This window comes from Streptopelia decaocto (assembly GCF_964273445.1).
Source record: "Streptopelia decaocto genome assembly, chromosome: 11".
NCBI classification, from domain to species: domain Eukaryota; kingdom Metazoa; phylum Chordata; class Aves; order Columbiformes; family Columbidae; genus Streptopelia; species Streptopelia decaocto.
The window spans coordinates 15,820,065-15,842,880 of record NC_138666.1 but is presented as its reverse complement, the minus strand read 5'-3'; the positions used below and the strand labels follow the sequence as shown (position 1 = coordinate 15,842,880).

General features: G+C 40.6%; 1 protein-coding gene across 1 annotated transcript in view; it reads left to right on the top strand.

The window, feature by feature from the left end:
• The window catches only part of PEPD (peptidase D), a 133,084-nt gene that overhangs the window by 62,130 nt on the left and 48,138 nt on the right, over positions 1 to 22,816 (top strand). The window contains exons 10-11 of the mRNA XM_082062963.1: positions 12,517 to 12,585; positions 18,773 to 18,850. Of these exons, the coding sequence (XP_081919089.1) occupies positions 12,517 to 12,585; positions 18,773 to 18,850 (147 nt within the window). The remainder of the gene's footprint in view (positions 1 to 12,516; positions 12,586 to 18,772; positions 18,851 to 22,816) is intronic.

Below are 22,816 nucleotides of genomic sequence, written 5' to 3'. Positions count from 1 at the left end.
GCTTTACCCTGAATTCAGAGAATTCAGCAGCCCTCACTGCCCTCTGACGTGACATTGTCTTCAACAGCATGTCCTGGTCTTCTGACATACCCCTGGTCTTGGTCCTTTGTCCGGTGCTTGGGGTGTGAGCCAGATCTCTTGGGCTTGTGTTTGTGGAGACCCGTCAAATCTGATGGTGAGAGTGGCGGCTCCTATAGCCTGCATATGGGGTTTCGGCCCTAATCTCGTCTGATACTCGCTCTGTCAGTGAGGAATGGCAAATAAAGTCCACATTTCTGTTAATACCTCATAAGTTCACTGAGTCCAGTGAAAGCGGTTTACCGCTTCTGTGTCTAGGCACCTCCAGAGGGAGATGAAAGGTATAATATACCAGCGAAAAGATAATTGCCAGCTGAATCAATAAGTATTTAAAACACTTTTCTATTCCTGGCAGAGCAAGGGCCTATGGCTTGTAGGCATCCTGGACTGTGTGTTGGATCTGCTCATGACCCTGTTGTGGGGATTTGCAAGACAGGAAATAAGTGTTGAGAATGTTAAGAGACCAACCCGCTGCTGCTCGGATGTGGGTTACGTTGCACCCTGTGCTGCGCTTTAGGGCAGCATGGCTGTGCAGATCTTTTGCCAGTGTCTTTGGGGATGGGATTCCTTGCTCATCTACATCAGCAGGAAGCAGTGTGAACCTCGTGGGCTTGGTCTGGGAGCTGCTGTCCTGCAAATCCTGCCCCTGAGGAGCCCTGGGTTGTGGGTGACAAATCTTCTGTACAGAGAGAACAGATGATGCCATTTTGCTGCAAGACCATGACTGGTCCTCCCGGCAGATGTGGCTTTGCTATGCAGTTTCACATCTTGACACAAGCAGTTTTGAGCCCTAAGTATATGTGCAGCATCAGGACAAAACTTCTTTCATTTTTTTGACAGATCCAAAAGTTCTACTGTTGTCCAGCTGCTGGAATTATTGTTTTATTTGTTGCTAGTGAAGGCTCTGCTGGTGCCAAGAGTGGAGTAAGCGAAACATCCTCAGAGTTTTAGGCATGCAGTGAAGTGTTAGGCTCATTTATAGCTGATTGATGTCATCTTTCTAATCCTTATGGTTTTCATTCTTTCTAATAAAAGCAGTAGATCTGCAGAAACTGATGAGCACTGAGCTGAGCAATTTTCGGTGTGTCACTTATGAGCAGGCAAGTGGATTTGTCAAGCCTTGCGTGACAGCTTGAATTGTTGGAAGTTCTGTGTAGGGTGCACTTTCCCTTCGCTTTCCCCTGAATGATGATTCGTACTCTGCACCGTGGACTAAAGGAACCACAATCAGCATTATGGATTTCTTCTTGAGACTTCAGGAGCTCAGGAGCTGTTTGAATAATCTCTGCTGAACGCATTTAATTTTGTTCCCCATGTCTTGCAATAGTGTTTCTTTTGAAAGTTGCATATTGTTTTCTTAGGAGTTGAAATTAGTTAATCTGTTTTTAAAGCTTTATTCCCATGAGTTCAGCTTTGCAAATTTCCCCCTGCTTGAGCAGAAAAACACGTTTGTTGGAGTTTCCAGGACACTGTGCAGAGGAGCCTGGCCTCTTCTGTCTCTTAACACTTTCTAGTTCTGTTGTATCAGATGGACTTGAATTTAGCTTTCTGGTCTGCTGGGACAGAAGATTGTTGGCAACTCAACAGATTAATCTGGACACTTTTAGCCATATAATGTTAAAGTGTTGATACATGTTTTCTTTACTCAGAGTCTTTTTCAGAGACTTAAAAGTCCTCTCTGGATTTTTATAACAGACAGTTAAAAAAGCCCCAAGAGTAGATCCTTGGAGTCATCTATCTCAGGCTTGACTCTCAATGGAGTAATTCCATTGGATTGAAGAGGCAAGTGTTTGAAATTCAGGAGAATATAAAATTGATTCTTCCATAAAGAAGTAATTTGTGGTAAATGGTGTAGTCCTCTGGGCAGCTATTCACTCATTTTATACGACCAGGACCCTTGAAGCATGGTCAGAAAGATTAGGGAAGGACATCTCTGATCTGTCATTTCTCTGCACAAGCCAGGAAAACTTCCTTTTCTTTTGACGATACAACATCTGGGGGCAGACCCAGCCAAACATACCATCTTACCCTAGGCTTCTGGGGGCAAGGAAAAAAGCAATTTTAAGAAAAGTTTGGATAGCGTTCTGGAGTTAACTAGATGATTCGGAAATACTTCACCAGACGTTCAATATTGAGTTGTGTGTTCTCTGCTGGGGAAGCAGCAATGTGCTGCGTTACTCCAGAGAGCGTGTGGGAGATCCAGGTGGGCTGGCAGAGTTCTGCCTTCTGGGAGGTAAAACTGTCTGGCATGAGCTCCTCCAAAAAAGTATCCCCCCAAGAAAACGTCGGTTACCGTTCCCTTTCCGCGTTACTCCAGCATACAAGACTCACTCAACACGAAAGCAAGTGTGCAGCTGGTGTTGGCGTGCTGTGCCCTGGCTGCGGCAGAGGCTCTGCAGGCAGAAATCATAGCACTTGCTGGCCAAAGTGCCATCTTAAAACAAAAGCAGTTACTATAGTTAGCATTTAAATACCTCAAGTAAGACAAGCTGTTGCCTTATCCATCTGTCCATCTGTCCATCTGTCCATCTATCCATCTGTCCATCTGTCCATCTATCCATCTATCCATCTATCTATATCTGATTAGCTTCTATCATAATGTTATTTCTGGTATTTGCCTTATTACTGCCCTTCCCTGGTGCTTCTAACAGCTAAAATATTTCTTCTTGAATATTTCTTCTTATTTAATATTACTACACATGCAGTCCTTAAACGAATTTGTCCTTGGCGTCGTATTGGGAGGCACTGTAAGAGACAGTAAAAACAGTGACCTAGTTGGGAGGACAGGTGATACGAGGAGGGACCGTCTCATTTGTGTGCTTGTCACTTGTGTTGGCAACACTGCACTCCTGACATGGTGGCGCAGCAATTTGATGCCATACGTCGTAAATTTAAGAGGGAGGTTGGTTGGTTGTTTTCAAGGTAGATCTCCTGTAATCTTTTTAAAAGTAAGGAGTACTCTTGATAAGCCTTGATAAAGCGTGTTGCCACATCAGCATTCGTTCTTGATATCTGTTATTTGTGAATACATAAATATTCAAAATTACCCTTCCAGATAGGCTCTCTCTCAAGGAGATACAGTTCATATACTCTTCATAATAAGCTGTTGTTGTTTACTCAGAATATAAATGGACAATGCACTTTGTAAGGTAGTAAAATATATTCCCTGCCCACAAGAGTTTGCTCTGTAAGCAGGAATAGACAGAGAGGGAGATGAGAGGAGAGGATTTATATAAATCAAACTACGCAACGGCTTAAGTCTTGTTGTGCGGATATTTCAACGTCAGTATGTTCAGTGACTTCATCGTAGGCGCTTGTGATGTGAAAGCGTCTTACTATCAGAGTTTGCTGAATGCTATTTTTTTTCCTAGAGAAAAGTTGAAGTAAACTGAAATATCAGCAATTTCATTAATCTATCCAAATAGTAGAAATCAGCTTATGAAAATTAAATTTAACATATCTGAGTCAGTAGAAATAACATAATACAACTTTTTGAATATTTGTAGAGTACAATTTAATGAGTAAATTAAGCAGGCTTTGGCCATAAGCTTATTAGTTTCCTCATGCCAGATTCAGATCACTGAAGGCAGCAAAACCCTAAGACTGAATTTTCTGTGTTATAAAACCACTTGGAACATGCAGAGTTTAGAAACATGTTTAATAACTGTAATTTATGGAATTTCAGGTTGTCTCAGTAAAAAATATCTATTGTAGTAACATGCAATTTTAAAGGTTGTATTGCTACAGGATGCTGAGTGTTCCCGAGCAGCTATCTGTGATTCAGAAAGAAATAATTTGTTCCATATTTGCATTAAAAACTGACTTAGCCATAGTAAAGAGCAGTTAAACTTCCATCAATTTCATATTTATAAGTCTCCGCCTCCCATTAATGCAGGTAATGGGGAGTTGGCTGCAGACACCACATTATGTTCATGTACCTGCCTGCCCCTCCCAGATGGAGGTAAAGGATACCCTAAATAAATTAAAATTGATGGCTCTTGGAATTACTAAAGCATCTCGTGGCTCATGTTGTTTCCTGAAATTGTAAAGGAAAGAAGTAGGAAAATTGGTAGAGACGTCATCTTATATTTTTTCTTTACTAGCAGGTTTTTTAGTAGCCTCATATTTTGATTTGAAGAAACTTGGAGACATGCAAGTATAATAATAAGGATGAAGCATTTATCTTTATTACGGTCAGTTACTGCTAATCTCCTTTTAAAGTTTGAACAGGGATTTATAGGGATTCATTTGGGTTTAAGGTTTGGAGATAATTAAGTACCTTTCTGCTGCGAAGAAGAAATGGAGGGAGAATTGGCTCAAAGCTAAAACAAGATTCCTGTACTAGCGCATATATTAAACTTCCTTTTATTTGGTTGTCACCCCAATAGGAATGATTAGTGTGTTGTAAGGAAAGAAAATGTATTGCATTACATCTATTAAAGCATGTTTTATATGTAACAGTAATTAAAATATAATTGAAACCATGAGTTCTTCTAATTATTGGCTTTACATAATGCATAGTTAAAGAGTGAGCATCTATAAATGTGTCCTTTTTACACATCCAGAAATGGTTTGCTGGCAGCATTTTAATTAAAGATGGATTAGTTAAAACGCGGTTTAATCATTCTGTCATCAAAGGATTTAGACCTCGTTAATTAGCTGTTGATAAGTAGGTTTAAACTGCAAAAAATTTAATTTAAAATATGCCAGTCGAGATCTAGAATTATTAGGGCTGGAAATGGAGCAATGAGTCTTAAGAAAAATTGATGCCATCTCTTTCCATAATATTAGATTAAGTATGAAATTTAGACCAGTGCAGAACTTAGTTCTGCCTCGTTACTACTGAATGTGACTCCAAGTAGACTTTAGCATGGGCGAAGAAATAAAATGGAGACCTGTCTTAATGATCATCGCTCTGTAGTGCGGGAGTGGGATCTGCTTTCCAGTTATGTACTTGGTGAAGATGGAACGCTTCTTTAAAAACCCTTCTGCTGTAGAAAACGGATGAAAGTAAATGCAGGATTCAAGGTGTCAGAGCTGCCACGTTGCTGCGTGGGAGCAGCACAGGAGGAGATCCCGCTGCTGTCAGCTGCCGAGACACAGCAGACGGGAGTTCCAGGCTGCCGGGCAGGCGTGGAGCAGCGTGCGGAAGGTGACGTTACCACGGTGCGGGAGGAGAACCAGTTCCCACCTTGAACTCGTGCTCTGCAGCCGTGTCCCCGCGGTGCCGTGTTGAGCACCGGCTGGTGGGCAGTTGTGCTGCGGTGCGGTGCGCTCCGGGGCTGCGCCTCTGCCAGCTGCAGGGACACTTATTCACATCCATTCTGTTAATTACTCACAGTGGTCTAATCATAGCTACAATCTCAGCGATGGCAATCTCTTGTGCTATTTATGCTTGTTCTGTCAGTTAATGCTGGTTCTTTGACTCTCTGGAGCTCTGATGCAGTCCTTTGGGTAACCCCTGTTGGGGTTGGGAAATTACATATTAGAGAGCAGTGTAGGGGAAAGGGACCTGGGGGTCCTGGTGGACAGCAGGATGACCATGAGCCAGCACTGGGCCCTTGTGGCCAGGAAGGCCAATGGCATCCTGGGGTGGATTAGAAGGGGTGTGGTCAGTAGATCGAGAGAGGTTCTCCTTCCCCTCTGCTCTGCCCTGGTGAGGCCACATCTGGAATATTGTGTCCAGTTGTGGGCCCCTCAGTTCCAGAAGGACAGGGAACTGCTGGAGAGGGTCCAGCGCAGGGCAACGAAGATGATTAAGGGAGTGGAGCATCTCCCTTATGAAGAAAGGCTGAGGGAGCTGGGTCTCTTTAGTTTGGAGAAGAGGAGACTGAGAGGTGACCTTGTTAATGTTTATAAATATATAAAGGGTGAGTGTCAGGAGGATGGAGCCAGGCTCTTCTCGGTGGCAAACAATGATAGGACAAGGGGTAATGGGATCAAGCTGGAACACAAGAGGTTCCACTTAAATTTGAGAAAAAACTTCTTCTCAGTAAGGATGACAGAGCCTGGGCCAGGCTGCCCAGGGAGGTTGTGGAGTCTCCTTCTCTGCAGACATTCCAACCCGCCTGGACATGTTCCTGTGCGACCTCACCTGGGCGTTCCTGCTCCAGCAGGGGGATTGGACTGGATGATCTTTTGAGGTCCCTTCCAATCCCAATCATACTGTGATACTGTTAGTGTTCTCTGTACCAGCCCATCGGCAGACGCAGCGCCTCTGGAATTAACATTAAAATCTTTGCAGGTTTGTACTATTAATATCTTAGCTCAGTTGGTATGGAACCCTAACTGCAATGATTTCGACAGTTCAGTAGTCATAACATTGAATCCGTAAGTCAACGAGTTTTTATGGAGATGAATCAAACAATTTTGACAAATGACAGCTGAATTTTCTTAGTTGAACGTTTCAGGAAAATAATAATTTAACAACCACACTTGAAGACTTTCTTAAAAGGCTTCTTGAGTGTCAATGTAAAGATTGACTTATTGAAAAGGCATATTTACGGAGAAGTCTGACAATTCTCCTGTTTCTAAGGTACCTGTTCAGTTGTCTTGCCAGTCTTCTAGAAAAGCAGCGCCTGAGTATGAGGGTATAGACTTACATAATAATTGTTTTCATTTCAACATTGCTAATTAAATGAGTGAGCTGAACTTCTGTGAAAACACGTATTTTGATGAATTTTCAGAGTAAGACAGAGAATTTTCACACCAGCATAGAATTAGATGAAAGACAAATCAAGTGAGAGTGGGTATATGCACTTCTTTAAATCTTCATTTAAAACTATGTCTATTAAAACTCTTGCCCTTTCCTCATCATGGAAAAAAAAAAAAAAAGATTTAAATTCAGAAAGAGCTGTTAAAAGAAACATCAATCTATCTGGAAAGTAACCCAGCCAACAGTTTGAATCTCTAACGTTTTCATTAGAAGCAGGGTAAAGTTAGGTTTAAGTTAGGTTTAAGATGTCAGTGGGTTTGTTTCCAGAGCACTAAGCTCTGCTCTAAACAATTTCCAGTCATGTAGACTACTTAAATAATAACACTGCTTTTGTAAATCTTTAATGATATTGTTTACGAGTTACAGAAGGAACCTTTGCTCATCTGCTCATAGAGCTAATTTTCTTGTTCTGCTGCAAGTTTGTAATCCACTATTTATTTATTAATAGTAAACTGGATTACTCCTCCCGCTCTTCCCCACTCCCCTTCTTTACTTTTTGCAATGAAGCACTGACCCTTTTTTGTGGTAAAACAACCTCAGATGTGTTATGCAATACTGCAGCGTTGTGTTGTGAACTAAATGAAAATACGATTGGATAAACTGAGCCTGAAAGCATCTAGTTGTCCGTAGAAAATAAATGACATTACCAGGGTAAATTGGTTAACAAAGGAAAATGCTCAGTATTTAAGAGCCTCATAGTGTCTAGTGTGGGATTAGGGAAAGCATCACTCGCCTTGCTTGTGTGTCCACTGGTGGCTGTTACTGGCACCTCCTTTTCTTTCCTGCATGTGCGGTTCTTCCAGCCTAGTTTAATGCTAATTATAAAGACTTTAGATATCTTGGACAAATTATGTTTACTGTGGTTTAACAGTAGTGTGTTATTTGGGTTTTATAGTTTTCTCATGTGAAGATACTTATGTGTCTAAATGATTAGAACAATGGCTTTCATTCCTGGTATCAATAGAGAGATCAGCTTTGGAGAATTTGGCCTTTTGTGAATTCTTTAGAAAAGCTTTGGGTTTTAGCCTGTCTCGTGGCTGCGCTTGATATTTACACTGTACAAAAGCATAAGGGCACATTCTAGTTGTAATTCAAAGGTAATTCAGTGCACAGATAACTAATAGATATTCACCTACATACTCCAACTATATTCATTTAAAAAAAAATAAAAAGAACAGAAAAAAAATAAACCCCACCACACTACAGAAAATCCTCCAAGTTCTGTACAGAACTCCCTTAAGCTGCTGTGGTTTCCAATTTATAGTTCAAAACCACCTGCTTGCATTTCAAGGCAAGTCTCAAGGGCTGTGTTCAAAGAATACTATTTTTGAAGTGTGTAAAGGTTTCTTTTTATTAGGAAGCAACTTTCTCAAAGGTACACTGAGGAAATTATTGTGGATCTGAAACATCCTCAAAACAGTGAGTGATCTAGTGTGAAATTTTTTTTTATATAAATATATATTTTCAGTATAAACACCTTAATGAGATAGTGACCTGAGCGTCCTTGACTTTTTTGTACATTGTATGCTTCACAAGGCAAGTTGTGTTTCTCACAGCAGATCTCTCTGATACACAGTCTAAAAATCTGGTTCCTGAACTACCAGTATCCAACAGGTATTCTTGACGTGGCTCTGGTATCTGGGAATAATGAACAGGGTTATTCAGTGGCTTCGATCCTCCTTCATCAGCAGCCTTGGAATGAGTAATTGTTCCTCCATCCCCAAGTGGTGTGCGCATCTTGTTCTGCAGTGCTTCCCTGTAATTACCGAGGATGTGAGATGGGGTAGAGGAACCCTCAGAAGATGTATTGGGCAGTGATATAGAAACTTGGCTTAAGTTCTTAATAGGGCTTTTATCAGTTAGCCTCGCCTCTTTTTGTCACCTCTCTATCTCTCTTTTCTCCGTACTTACTGTATGATGTGTAATTACGGTCTCTACCCGTTTTGTAAGATATAGGCCAAAATACTCGGTTGGATTTTCACTTAGAAATGGAACCTTTTTGATCTAGAAGTGTCTTGGTTTGGGGAGTGGATAGCTGAGAATGCAAAGTGTGGTTTTCTTATAAATATTTGTTATAACTCTAGAAGAGCTGATGAGAATTCAAATTAGAGATTACTTCTTTTGGGAAATAAAAATCACACTCTGCTGAGTGCACGTTTATGTTGTGTTCTAGTGCTGAGGAAGATTGAAAATAAGGATAAAGTGTTAGGGAAGTCATTGCAGATGGTTTCTATCCCTCCTGCTCTAAGTGCTTTTATTCTGTAAATCCACTTAAATTAGAAAAACTGTTGATGTTAAACTACTTTCTTTGATTCAATTTACATTCATAGCGCAGATCTGATTGTAATTGTCAGTGTGCATTAGGTAGCAGCAGAAACTGGACCAAAGATGATCATCAGACACAAGCACCATTGTCAGAGAGGTTCAGAAAGACTATTCATAGAAGGTTTTACTTTAGTGGCTTTTTAGGCTGTTTTGAAGTATGTATGCAACACTCCATGAGATCTCAAAAACAGCAAGAATATACTTTATCTGTCATTCCTAATGATGAAGAACCCATTATTTCTGAAGGCGGAGTTTTCTTCTCTCTCAAGTCAGTATAGTCAATAAGGCTGGCAAGACTCAGCAGGGCAGCGGGGATAACATTGGCTTGTCCCTCAGCAAATTTGCGCTTATGGGAGGTTTACTTGAGTCGATGGTGTTTAATACTTGCTCTTTTTTAAGTTAATGGAAAAAACGGTGCAGTTTTTAAACTACCTTCAATCTCCACACCTTGTCCATCAGTTAAAGAAGCTGATGTTTTTGGCCAAAACAAAAAGTGCCAAACCCAGGATGTACCTCTACGTTAAAAAAAAGAAGTTTCACAAGCTATGCAAAACCCATGCCAGCTCAAACAAAGCTGTATGTGTTTAAAAGGTAACATCTGGCATGTGAATACACGGATGGCTGGTCTGTGTACACCAGCAAGGTAGTATGTGCATGATAAGTGGTACATACACCCCCCAGGGAAATATTGCATAAAACATGACGGGAAGCTTTGAAACCCATGAAAGAAGAAAAAGAGAAAGAGGTGCTTAACTTTCGTATCTGTTGGCTGCATTAAAAGCTCACGGCAAGGCATTGAGCACCAGCATAAAACTGCCTAAACACATATATCCTCCAATCATAAAAACCAGGCAAAGTTCAAGATGCGATATTTGAAATACACGTGGAGTGCCAGATTAAATGATATTCCATCCAACTATTTCAGACTCCATGCTTTTGTATCTCACTTTTGGATCAAGGTTCTTGCAGTGTGTAGATGGTGAAATCCTGGTGTGAAGAAGTCTGGTGGAACCAGGATTTAACTACAAAGTGCTGTCAGTTTCTCTAATTCCAGAGACACGTTTTTCAGCTTTGAAAAGCAGCGTTTGCCGTCAAAGGGACACACAATCCTTCGCTTGGATAAGGCGTGTATACGAGGATGTTACCTGTCTCTGAGAGAAATGCTGGATTTTTTCCTCAGCTGCATGAACATGTTTCTGATGAATCATAGCCTGGAAAAATAAGTTCAAAAAAGTGATATGAGTGTTTTTTCTAGAAGAAAACTCATTACCTGGCAAAGCTGTGCTATCTTGCGTTCAGTCGCAAAACCACCACTTCTTGCTTGCTCTTAAAAGAAAGCCCATGATGTTGGATGAAACAATCAGGTTATTTTCTTAGAAAACAGAAACAAAGTTCAGGCAGCAGCTGGATTATATGAAGCATGTCTTAATTTATTTACCACTTTTTACTGCTAATCAGGGAGTACTGCAAAAGGTGAATACTATTACTTGGCTGCATGGTTTCATATAAATTGCAACCATGAATATGTGATCAGTTGTCATATGGAAAAATAAACCCTGGTATCCCTGCATCACTGCTGATGGAAAGATGTTTACAACCGTCATTATTTCATTTTTAAAGCTCTTCGGAAGGTTACTGAAAGTTGCTGTCTAGAGGAGATAGTTTATTCAATCATTTAAGGTGAAGGGTCTATAAAGTATACCTAAAGTTGCTTCCTAAAATATAACTGTACATATATAACGGTGTAATATGTTGTTGCACACAATGCTTGTGCATAGTGTCCTGTCTTACAGAGCAAACCCTGCCTGCGGCACGCTAGGGAAAAGCACAGCTAACTGGGTTTCATGTGAAATGTCTACATCGGAGCAAATGACAGTTTAGGTGATAACTTTTATTAGCTCAATTTAGTGATGTCTCTACTGCGCTCTCACTGAGTTTCTCCTCAGCTTCTCTGTTGCTTGACCTGCTTGTGGCCATTCCTGGTTTCCGGGGCAATACCAATTAGTATTTCTAGCTTGTAAAACCACAGCATTTTGAGGAGAAAAGAGATTTTATACACTGGGGCTCCCTAAGAAGTCTCTAAATGTAAGCTTTTCTTTTTCCTTGTGTATTTGTATGTTTTGTTTTGTTTCTCTTTAAATCCCGCCATTTTGTGTAATTTTAAAATCTGGTGTGGATTTACAAGCATGTAATGTCTCTAATATCCTTCAAAGAATTTGAATTGTGTTCTTTGGGTTGCTGCTGCAGAAGGACAGAATCACAACACCTCTATTCCTTGAACAGCACCATTATCACTGTGTTAATGACATTATTTCAGTATTACAACAAATGAGTTTTCGAAATTCTTTCAGTATTAAAGGGAATCGGATTGTAATTAGAGCGTATTTCAAAAAGAATAAAAGGATCCATGATATGTGCTTAGCTCTTAAAGCACCTAATCCTATATTAATTGTGCTTTGGACACATCTGCCCGCATGTGAAGGGGACTTTGACAGTGAAGATGAAAATGTTTTAATGGTTTTAAGGCCAAACAGCTGGTCCAACAGGACAGCATTGCAAGAGGAGAACTGTTGGAGAGCCCGAGGCTGCTTTTCTTTCCCTTCCCTGTCCGTCGCATACGCAAAAGCAAACAATATTGTATTGTGGTGTTCTTTATAGGTTATTGAGGACTCAGCTTAATGTTATTACATTATCTTCTTGCTGTTGGAATTGAGTCTGTGTTATTTTTTTTTCCCCATCTTTGGGCAGGGGAGGATCATAATGGTATTTAGGTACAGACTTATTTAGTTCAGCTGTAGCAGAGCGTATCGTTGAGGTGGTAAAAATGAGAGAGCTTCTGCTGAAATTACTTGGAAGAAGAGCTTTGCCCTGTGAAGGGTTGGTTGGACTTCACTTTTGCCAAATCTACACACCATAGACTGAAGGCGTCAGGGTTCGAAGTAAGGATCATGGATGTGATTGTGTACCTGAAATGCAGCAAGAAGTGGTTTTCTCAGCTCCACTTGGGAGAGTTTGGCCAGTTTGGCCTCTGATTGTTACCATCCTGTTTGTTCTATGCTCAGATGAACTATTAATACCTTTGCCAACAATAATTTGCGTTTCTGTGCTGAGTTGTTAAGGAATTGGGCATTTGCAGTTACTGAGCTGCACTGGAGCCCCTCTGCTCTGCTGCACAGTTGCTTAGTGGGCTTTGTGGAAATCGCGTGATGCTCAGGAGGATGCTGAGCTGTGGATGTGGGTGAATTTGAGTGCTTAGCCGAGCAGAAACGGGCAGAGAGCCTCATCAGGGAGCTGGGCGCTTGCACCAGCACAGCTGTACTCAAGCGAGACTTGCTTTCCTCCCCGTCTTGTGCTGGTTTTGAATATATTATTAATTACCACCTTTCTGTTCTTTGCAGCCTGTTCCAGCACTACTGCTACACTCGAGGTGGCATGCGGCACACTTCCTACACTTGCATCTGCGGCAGGTGAGTCGATGGGTTATACTGAGCTATTGCAGTCTTTGTGGTCACTTTCTCCCTGCATATTGGTAAAATTGTTCCTCTTAGGCACATGATGTGTTTGCAAGTGCTACCAGAGTGAGTTTTGAATGGTTTCCTCTGGAAAAGCCAAAGAAGGGGGGCCAGCACTGTGTTTTAAGGAAACATCTCAGTTACAGACTCTGCTACACTCAAGAGATTCCCCAATGACTGCTGCTGCTGCCAAGATCATGTTTATAGTCACATCTGTGCTGCAATTGGCTTTTTTATTAAATAGCATTATGGAGAAGGGCTTTAGAGCTATTCTTTGTTGCTCAAAAATAGTCTCTTCGAAATACACCTTAAGTATTTCATATCGTTCTCAATATTCTTTGCCTCAAATGTTAGGATGTGATTAAACTAATCTTTTTGGCATTTTGTGCTCTCTTTTTCTTTCTGAACAGCTAGTGTTGAAGGTATTGTGTTTGGGAATACATTGAGAAAGTTCTCCCCATAGTTGCAGGAATTTCAGGAGAATAGTGTAGGATACATGTTGAAGGACAGCTGTGTGCTTTGTGCAGAGATTAATCTTTAGTCAGTGGATTTAATCTAATCAGAGATACATGACAGTTCAATGAGGCATATATGTTGATATATATGTTCCACTTGTAGATCTGCTGCTACTCAGACATTTTCCCTACACTGAAGTCACATACACTTATAAAAATATTTTTTACATTAGTGACAATGATGTTATATTGCTTTGGAGGCAATAAGGACAATTAGCATCTTTGCTTCTTTCTGCTGTTTACTTAATTGCTTATTTGTAAATGCAATTTTCCAATTTATATGCAAAATTGCAGTAGGAGCGTGAGCAGTTTTATGGCAAATTGTGCATCTGTATTGTCTGAAAAGTTTCCTCCTTCAAGTACCATCATATAACATGAGAATTAACATCCTGTTGAAACGAGACTCCATCTCTATGGTATTGTCACAGGCTGTGAAGGTAAAATCAAGCTCTCTCTGTGTACAGTGTTTCACAGCCATATAGACTTCATTCACCTACACTGAATCAGAACCTGTGCTGCAGGGTCTAGTTTGGGTGCTACAGGACATCAATGGCTTTGCTAAACCTACTGAAACATGTACCGTATGCTTGTGTAGCGGGTCCTGTGACCCCATGGGGACGGACTAAACTCTCCACAGGGCTGAAAAACCCCGAACTTGTGTGACGTGGCTCAGAGAACCCAGGAGGAGGAAAGTCCCAACAGTTGTTCAGAAGTGGGTGATGGCAGGAGATTCCTGGGTGTCCCGTCCCACCACGCTGGAGAGTGTGACAGGCGCTGGGGCCGTGTTTGAGCCGCCTCGGAGCTGTCAGAAGATCTAACAGGTGGAGAGGGGCTGCCCTTGAGATGCAAGCTCCCAACAACATTGTGACTCACTGGTGTGCTTGGGAGCTGGCAGCGTATCCTTCCACTACAATTAAAAGTGCAGACAAACTTGGTTAAAAAAATATATCATTACATAAGATATAATACAAAGGCCTTTGCCCGTAAATTGGTAGATTCTGACTACGAGCGATGAAGTAAGAATGAATAATGCTAAGTTTTAAGCTAGGTCCTAATAAAAGGAATGTGAGTACATCTATTTGATGAATTCAATTAACATAATAATGGCAAAAATAATAAGCATTTTTTATTGCCATGAAAATGTCATGCATTGTAAATATTACACTTAACTACATTTATGATTCAAAATAGCTTTTGCAATTAGGATTTTTGAATAGTTATGTTTTATTGTATTCACGCTGAGTTTTGTTGTTTTCCTGACACTTAAAACTGTGATATTTTGACAGGATCTTTCCTTTTTAGATTATAGGCCTGATAATAATTTCCATAGAAGAGAATCGTGCTTTTAAATAAAAACCAAGTTTGTTATTCAGATTTTAGAAAAGATGCTCACTAAGCTGAAAATAAGGAGTAATCAATACTATATTTCAGTACAGAAATAAATCACTTGACACACGTTGAGTGCATGCATTTGTTGCTGTCTCTGTTACACTCTTCAGGAGATGGTGAATGGCTATTTGGTGTGACCAAATATGCTTTATGTATTCACTTGCATGTATTCACTCTCCAGTCACTTCAGAATAATAAAAGACACATATTAGTATTACAGATCATCGCATAGCAAGGTTAGTCCTGCAGTTAGTGATGCTTTCAAACATTGCCAACTTGTAAGTGGTTTGAAGCTCCAATAGATGGGACGTAAGTGCAATTAAATGAGAATGGTAGCGTTTGATAAACATCCTTGGATACACGTAGCACTACTCTACAAAGCATTGACTTCTGAGTAGTGTTCAAATGCTAATCAATTACTCATTGCAGTGTCTTCGTGTACCAAGTAACTATTTTTACAAAGGGCAAACCAAGGTGGAGTTACACGCACAGTGCTGCCCGGTGACCGCAGGGTGGGCGGCACTCGCTGGTCACCAGTTTCCAAGTGGAGTTTGGTGGCGGTGGAGGCATCAGTATCTGCAATGACCGCAGAAGCCATCGTCAGCTGCTACTTGATACTGTGGCACCTTGGACTTAGGTTCACATCTTCTTGACAGATGTCTCCAGGCAGGTGACAGCTCTCAGAATGCGGTACCAGTGATTAACACAGTGCAGTAAAATGCTTTCCTTCATCTGAGGATCACCATAAGTTAAGCTTTCTGGATAAGGCTAGGATTCTTATTGTATCTGGTTTTCTTTTTTTTCTTTTCAATACAACATTTGAAGATTTCATCTCTAAGATGAAAAAGTGGAGAGAAGGCTGTTAGTGCTTCCTTCTGGATTGATTTTATTATTTAAATCATGATGGAAATAGTATGCTGGTTTTGTTAATGGTCTGTTGGTTCTTCTTTAGATGTTCTTAATGTACAGCTGATAGCTGCACTTTTTGTAATGCTTGGTGCTCAGCTTAGTCCTATTCTTAAAATATTGCTGATATTCCTCCTCTCTCTCTTTTTTCTAGTCGTTTGTTTTCAGGGTGTTTTCTAAATGTATGTTGGGGACATTTTTTCCTTTCCTAGTGATGTGAATCTCTTCCTACTGTCTGCGTTCTCAGTGGTGTTAATTTGCAGCTTTTCCACTGCTTCACCCAATTTTTTCTGTAACAAACACATCTTTGGCACTAGTTAGAGGCAAATTATTAACAGGATAAAAATAGATACAGAGAAATCTCTTGGAGAATTGTTCAGGTTGGCTGCCTGAGGGCAGACATCGGCATCCCCATGCGCGGTGGTTTTCAGAGGCGCTGACCTTCAGGAAGGCAGCAGAGCTGCCCTTGATCCGCACCTCCCCACAGCGCTTAGTTTTAAATCCCGAATTTGGTGCTTTAATGCCAGATCTTTCAACTGCTTATCCTTGGGAAGAAAAGAATAGCTTCTACAGGAAGGCTCATTTGCTTTGCCCGTGGCTGGGAGTTTTGTGTAAATTGTTTTGAAGCCACCTAGGTAACCTGACTGAATCGTTATAAACAATTTCTGGCTAGCTGTAGCATTTACCTGGTGGGTACACATTGCTTCTGTAGCATTGCTCTTAAAGCATCTTTCCTGCCTCCACCTTGGGACGGTGGTAAAGATGCTTCCCATGAGGGTGATTGGACTTGCAGCTCTTGGCAGGGACGGGCTGGAGGTGTTTCCATATGGATGTGTTAGTTCGGGTCAGTAGTGCGTTTCTGAAGCAGATCTGCTTGTCCCCAGCCGCAGGGCTGTGCTCAGACACAGGGACCAGGCCTGCGCTGCATGTGCTGGGGTTTTTTTGGGTGAAAAACAGCTGGGAGAGCTGTGAAGAGCAGGTCTGCTGTGCCTCAGTTGCTAATGGGTGTTCAGCCCAGGGGACCTGCCCAGAGCCAGTCGCAGGTGAGCAGACCTTCCCACTCCCATCACTTCAAACACATCAGAAACCTCAAATGCATATGGTGTGCGTATCTGGCCTTCAGCACCAACTGTGCTCTCTGTGCTACGATCCCGTTTACGCCGCAGAGCCGAGATGTGCGTGACAGATAAGGAGTCTCAAATGCCAAGAAAGATTGTGTGCTGTGTAACGCTTCACTAACGGTGCTGGAACACAGATTTTTTCTGCATCTTCCGTAACAGTTGGTGCCGAACCTTAAAGAAATATTTTGTAAATGAAAATCTTTACATTAAAGTGTGCAAAAGAAATCCTCCATCTTTGTATTTGCAATGTCTGTTGTTGAAAGCATTTGTGCAGTGCTCATATTTGAATATATGACTTGTTTATGCAGCTGGTATGGTATATGAGACCAAGGGTGCCAGCATATGATAAGTAAACAAGCTATCTGCAAATACATTAGTATGGAGTCATGCCCTTAAGCTTCATGATAATTTTTTTAAAAGTTGATCATAAATATATTCATGTGCTATTTGCTTTTCTTGCTTTATCCTCATTTTTAGAGAGAGATAAGGAATAGTATCTGCAGCTAAAATCCTGACAAGCTGCTGCGGAATGTGCGTGTGTGTGTGTGTGAGCGTGTGCATGTGCATGCCAGGCTTTGGGGTTGTTGTTTTGTGGTTGTAAAACTGTGCTTAAGCCATTGGACCAACATCACGAAACAAATCTGTTGCCGTCTTAATTCTGTGGGACTTTTGAATTCTTGATTAACAACTTTAATTTTTCCCTTTGGAGTGTGTATAATTTTAAGAAACACACTTTGTATCAGAACATCATTCCCATGATTCTGAAACATTATTGTTCCCTGCCTTATTACATAGTGATATTTACCTGCTAAAAAATACTTAACAATAAAAACTTATTGCTTTCAATATATTAACATGACCCAGCCCCTTATATTTAGAGCCTTCCATCTGCTTTCTCCTCCATAATCATTACTTATGGAATTACTATTTCTGAATGACCAGCGGTCTATTAAATATCTAATTGATCACAAGCATTTGATGTATCTTGAAGGTAATATCTTTCTTGGATACAGCACATATTTACTGGTTTTGTAATTGCACATGTCAGAAATCTAGTCTGAGGAGTATGTCAGATGGAACATTTACTCCAGATACAACAATAGATTCATTGAAATTGAGCCTCCTATTCCTTTCAACTAAGATAGGAAACTGTTCCCACCATCACAACTTGAAAGAATCAGATTTGAGCAGGATGACCAATGTGGTTTTAATGAAAGGGGAGATCCAGACTGGCAAGTCAGCTGGAGGGGTCAGAGAGATGCTGCAGTAACTCTGTCCCAACACATGTATTTTTGGATATCATATAATTCTAGCTTTTTGAAAAAGAGAACATCTATCTGAGGAGAACAGTAAAAGAAAAATAAGTAGAGCTTGAGATCTTTACCAGTCTTTTAACTGATATTTGATAGACCTGAGGGGGAATATCAGTAGACAAGAGAGGATGCCAAGGCGAAATGTAGGTCACTGAATGGATTGTGGAGCTTCAGAAGCACAGAACAAAGGTTCTGCCCTTCTCTGGAGATGTTTTATTCCTGTGAATCAGCAGTTTAGTCTGAAAGGTTTCCAGGAATAAAAATCTTTGTGATTTTTAATACGACATTAGCTGTTATTGCTGCGGACACCGTAGGCTGCGGTGCTGCCCAGGCAGCGGGCAGGGTGTCCGCTCCACAAGAGGCCACGTGTGGCCATGCCCGCGGTGAACTGGAGCTCTTGGGCACCTGGATATTTCCAGTCCCAGTGACTCCTAGAGCGTGTCAAATGTCAGATTTTACTCCAGTGGAAGTTAGTTTTTTATGCCTCAGAATGTATTTTTTTATGCCTCAGAATGTTTAACCTCAAATAGGAAAAAATATCACTTACTACTAATAGGTAATGAATGGGTATAGATTGAAAGATTGTCTAATTACTTCCTTAACCCTGTCATGGACATGGGAAATATTTATATGAACTGTACCAAGTTCCTTCTGCAGAAAGGTCACATCCTGCAGCCAGAATTGCAAAATGCCCGTTCCGTGCCCATTTCTGCTGCGGGGGCTGCAGGGTGTGCTATTGCAGCCCATGCCGGGGCAGGGCCGGGGGCAGTTCTCACAGACTGCAAAATTTCATGCTTGAGATATGAATGCACTGATGTTTACAATGGTCCTTCTCATGTTATGTGTGTTAATATTTCTTCTTCCACTAATTGTGCTGAATTTTCTTTCTGCCTGTCAGTGGGGAGAACTCGTCTGTTTTGCACTATGGCCATGCTGGAGCCCCAAATGACAGGACAATTGAAGATGGAGACTTGTGGTAAGTAAAGGGTTGGAGTTCGTCTGATATTTTTGTTACACTACTGCTGTTTCCATACATGCATTGTATATACTCTTGAACTTAATTAGTAAAATGATGGCTGCATAATGATGAAAGTCAGAATCTTTAAAATGGCATATAATTTTGCATGCCAGACTAGCCTGGTTTATACCTGCATCTCCAGTTAAAAGGGAAAGGAGAGATTGTTTTCAAACACCTCTGTGCCAAAGCTACCTATAATTTAGTTTAAGAAATGGCTGGATTCTAAATACAAGGGCAGCTGCAAAAAATGGCATCTGAGTTTGCTCTTGAACCTCATTGCAAACACCATACATTTTTCTCTACTGGTCTTACATGTCCACATGTTTTGCAGTATCACTGCAGGTAAAAGCAGGGTGAATGAAAGCACCGAATACATTGCTATGAATTGAAAGACAAACCTGATAGCGTGGTGTGTAACACAGCAGAATGTATCTTTTGTACTTCACCTCCTAAGACTTTGGTCAAAAAGCCTGCACTGATAAAAGTGCAAAACTAGTTTTGGAGGAGTTAATCACTGATATTCAGTGGAGGAGATGTGTACTTTTATAGCAGGTGCAAAAAGGGTGCAGGTATGTATTTTCACAGTTGAATGTAAAGGTATGGAGGAAAGCAAATGAGCATTACCGTAGGCAAGCTCAAATGCTATTATGGAAAAAAAGTCAAATCTCACAAGTAAAAAAATATACCTTGTTGGCTAATATTCTGGGCACATCTGCAGGTGCTGCAGAATGAACTTACTGAATTACAGACAGGTAATTTCTTTTTAATCCTGTAAAAACTTTTTTTAAAGCTTCTTGTACAATAGTTTATGTATTATCTGTGGCGAATAGCTTACTAAACCCATCAAATACTAAGTTAATTTATTGCAGGGCAATAGCTTTGACTTACAATCACATTGTGTTTGAGTGGATAATATGCAGTGAGGATTTTTCCATCAGGCAGGACACAGCAACGTGATCCTGCATTGGCTGTGGCATTCGATGTCTTTTAAAAGTGTGTCGTCTACAGGAATTCTCAGCATATGTTACTGAGAGAAGATATGGCACAATGCATTATGATGCCCTGTATTTGAAATTAAAACCTTTAAATGGTGAGGGGAATAGTATTACTGGGAGACATCAGGTGAAAGGTATATCTCTGTGTATATATATATATATACACACACACACATATATAGGGCCCTTTTACCTTTAGTCTCTAAGGACAGTTTGGCGGATGGCTGCAGTCCTTCCTAAACCCCCAAAGCACACACCAAGACCCTTCACAAACTCAGATTTCTTGCTGTATTGGCAAAATATTTTAAAAATGTTTGGGTTTTAGTAACCTCAGATACCTGAATGTCAGAAAAGCATAATCTACCAAGTACACTGATCACTTTAAGTGTTTCAATACTACTGTACTGCAACCCCGCTTTGTAACCATCTCAACAAAGAGAACAGGGTTTAACCTAGTTTGAAATGTGCTCTTGCTGAAGTGGTCCAGTTGCACCTTTGTCTTGATGAGATGAAGTTTGTCAGGTGTAGATCAGCTTTAGCAAACAAGTGCTGTGTGTGCCCGGGTTCAGTCTCTGCCCTTGCCCGTCCCACTGGCCGATGCTCACGTAGCACTCAAACCTCACTCCACATGATTTTCTGAGTATTTTTCTCGAGGGAGAGTAAAGAAATTATAAGAAAACGTTGTTTGGGTGAAGATGATTTAAAAGTACACTCATTTTCCACAGTTAAAAACAGCGTTTTGGAAAAAATCTTGAGCTCGTGTACTTCAGCGGCACACAAATCATGACAAGGCGCTACCTGGGTGGTTTCACCGTGTGCTTTTACAAACGTCTAAATTGGGTGTAGGTGCACGTGTATGTGCATACAGAACAGGTTATTAAGATGGCAGTATGCTGATTTGTATGTATATGTTAGTGTTTGTATATTTGGCTCTCAATTAAGTTTTTTAATAGCTACTGGGAGCCCTCTGTTGGATAATCTTAGGAAGTCCTGAACATAGGAGGAAAAGTCTTTGTTTTTGGTGAAAAAGCAGTAGAAGTGTTTTGAGGGTTATTTCTCCTTCTGCCGATATTTTGGTATAAATCTAGTTTAATGATTCTTATACTTGTATGTGATAGAATGGGAAGGGTATGTTTTTTATTAAATTATTCAGTAAAATTTCATGTCTTTTTCTTAACATCATTTAGTAGATGTGAATAACACTCATCAGTGTTGCCGAATTGTGCTGCTCAGGTTTTTAGTGTACAGAGCAGTGCAGTGCGGTAAGTATCAGTAAATAAGTCTTAAAAGCACCTGAATATTAGAAAAAACAGTATGGAAGACTGATGCTTTGCTTCTTGGAAATACACAAGTGTATGCATTGTTTCCTCTTTAAAAATGCAAGTTGCAGGGATTTGGTGATGTCAACAGGAGATTATAGGCAAAAATACTTGTGCTATTGCATTTTGAATTTTTTTAAGACTGTGGCAGGTTTAGAACACCCTGGTTTTATGATGTTCATTTTTGAAAATTAATCTACATCAAATGGCTTTATGGCTTCTGTAAGAAACTGGTACAGAATTACATCTCTGATATTGCATCGTAATCCACATTTTTATAGGTACTGCTTCTGCACTAAAAGATCTCAGTGCAAGACAAGGACTATAAAGAGAATTTCTGACACTTGTTAGTAATGGACTGTCTTGCTAAGGAGGGCTGTCTTTTTCAGTTTAATAAATATTAAAATAGCTAACACAAAGCATTATGATTGATGTAGCAATAAATCAATATTTTAGGGAAGTTTAGGTATTTAATAGATACATACACTTTATTGATATTAAAAGTTAATATGGCAGTAACAGCAAGTCATTGTTTTATATAAATAATTCATGTACTATAACATCTATGTGGTGAACATTTAAATTGTATGATCAATATGGTCTAAACCAAACACTTTCCTTAGCAAGTGTCTATTGTCTCCATGGTCAAAAAGGTCGTGCAGGTAAATGGGCAGCCTGACCACCCTTGTGAATCACAGTTCCAGGCACTCAGCCCTTTCACTTAATATTACCTTCAAATAAAGTCTTGTACTCAGAATGTTGCAAATCACAGCCTGCAGTGATGATGTATGGCCAGGCTAATATACAAATCCCAGTTTTCTTCTGTCATCTTAAACCTGTGACAGTTTGCATTGAAACTGTGTCCTAGACTGAGGTTTCATGCATCATCTCCAAGTATTGTGTCACTCATGTACACCTGCTGATTCTGTAGCGAGGCTACAACTGTGTTTAGTAGTATAGAAAGTGGAGTCCTAAGCAAAAGTGTTTGTTGTAGTTTTGCATACTCCTGCCCTTTACATGAGAGACCTCCACAAACGCCAGAACCAGAGACTAACCAAACCACATTTTCCAGGGCTTTATGAGCCGCCCTCCCAACACCTCCAGTCCAGTTTTTGGATAACCAGAGGTCTTCAGAAGTTTGCTGGGAACTACAATTCAATTAAAAATGGCTACTCAAGAAGAAAAAACAAAAATCAAGGAGTTGAGATCGACTCCGTGCCATGCATAGATCAAGAACAAGTGAGCACATGGGGTCCCGTCCATCAAATGGCGTCCCCTGCGTTCCTTGTTCTTCCTGGGCAAGTGTCTCATGATCTCTCCTGTTGCAGCTGTTTTGCTTTTGTTCACACTGGGGAAAGAGGTTGGTTCAGTGGTTAGAGGGTTCTTATGGGAGAGGGAAACCTCTGGTTTCAGCTCTCCACAAGCTGATCTCTGACTTCGGCTGGAAGTTATGACTTGAGCCTGAGAAATAGCATCAGTGTAAAGTTCAGTCGAAGCCATTGTGTTTCTGTGGAAAGAGTTGATCTCGAAAAATCAGCATTTGCCTCCTGAAAAATGAAAACATCTGTTTTCTTAAAAATGAAGGAAGTAAATCCCCTTAGGTCCTCCCT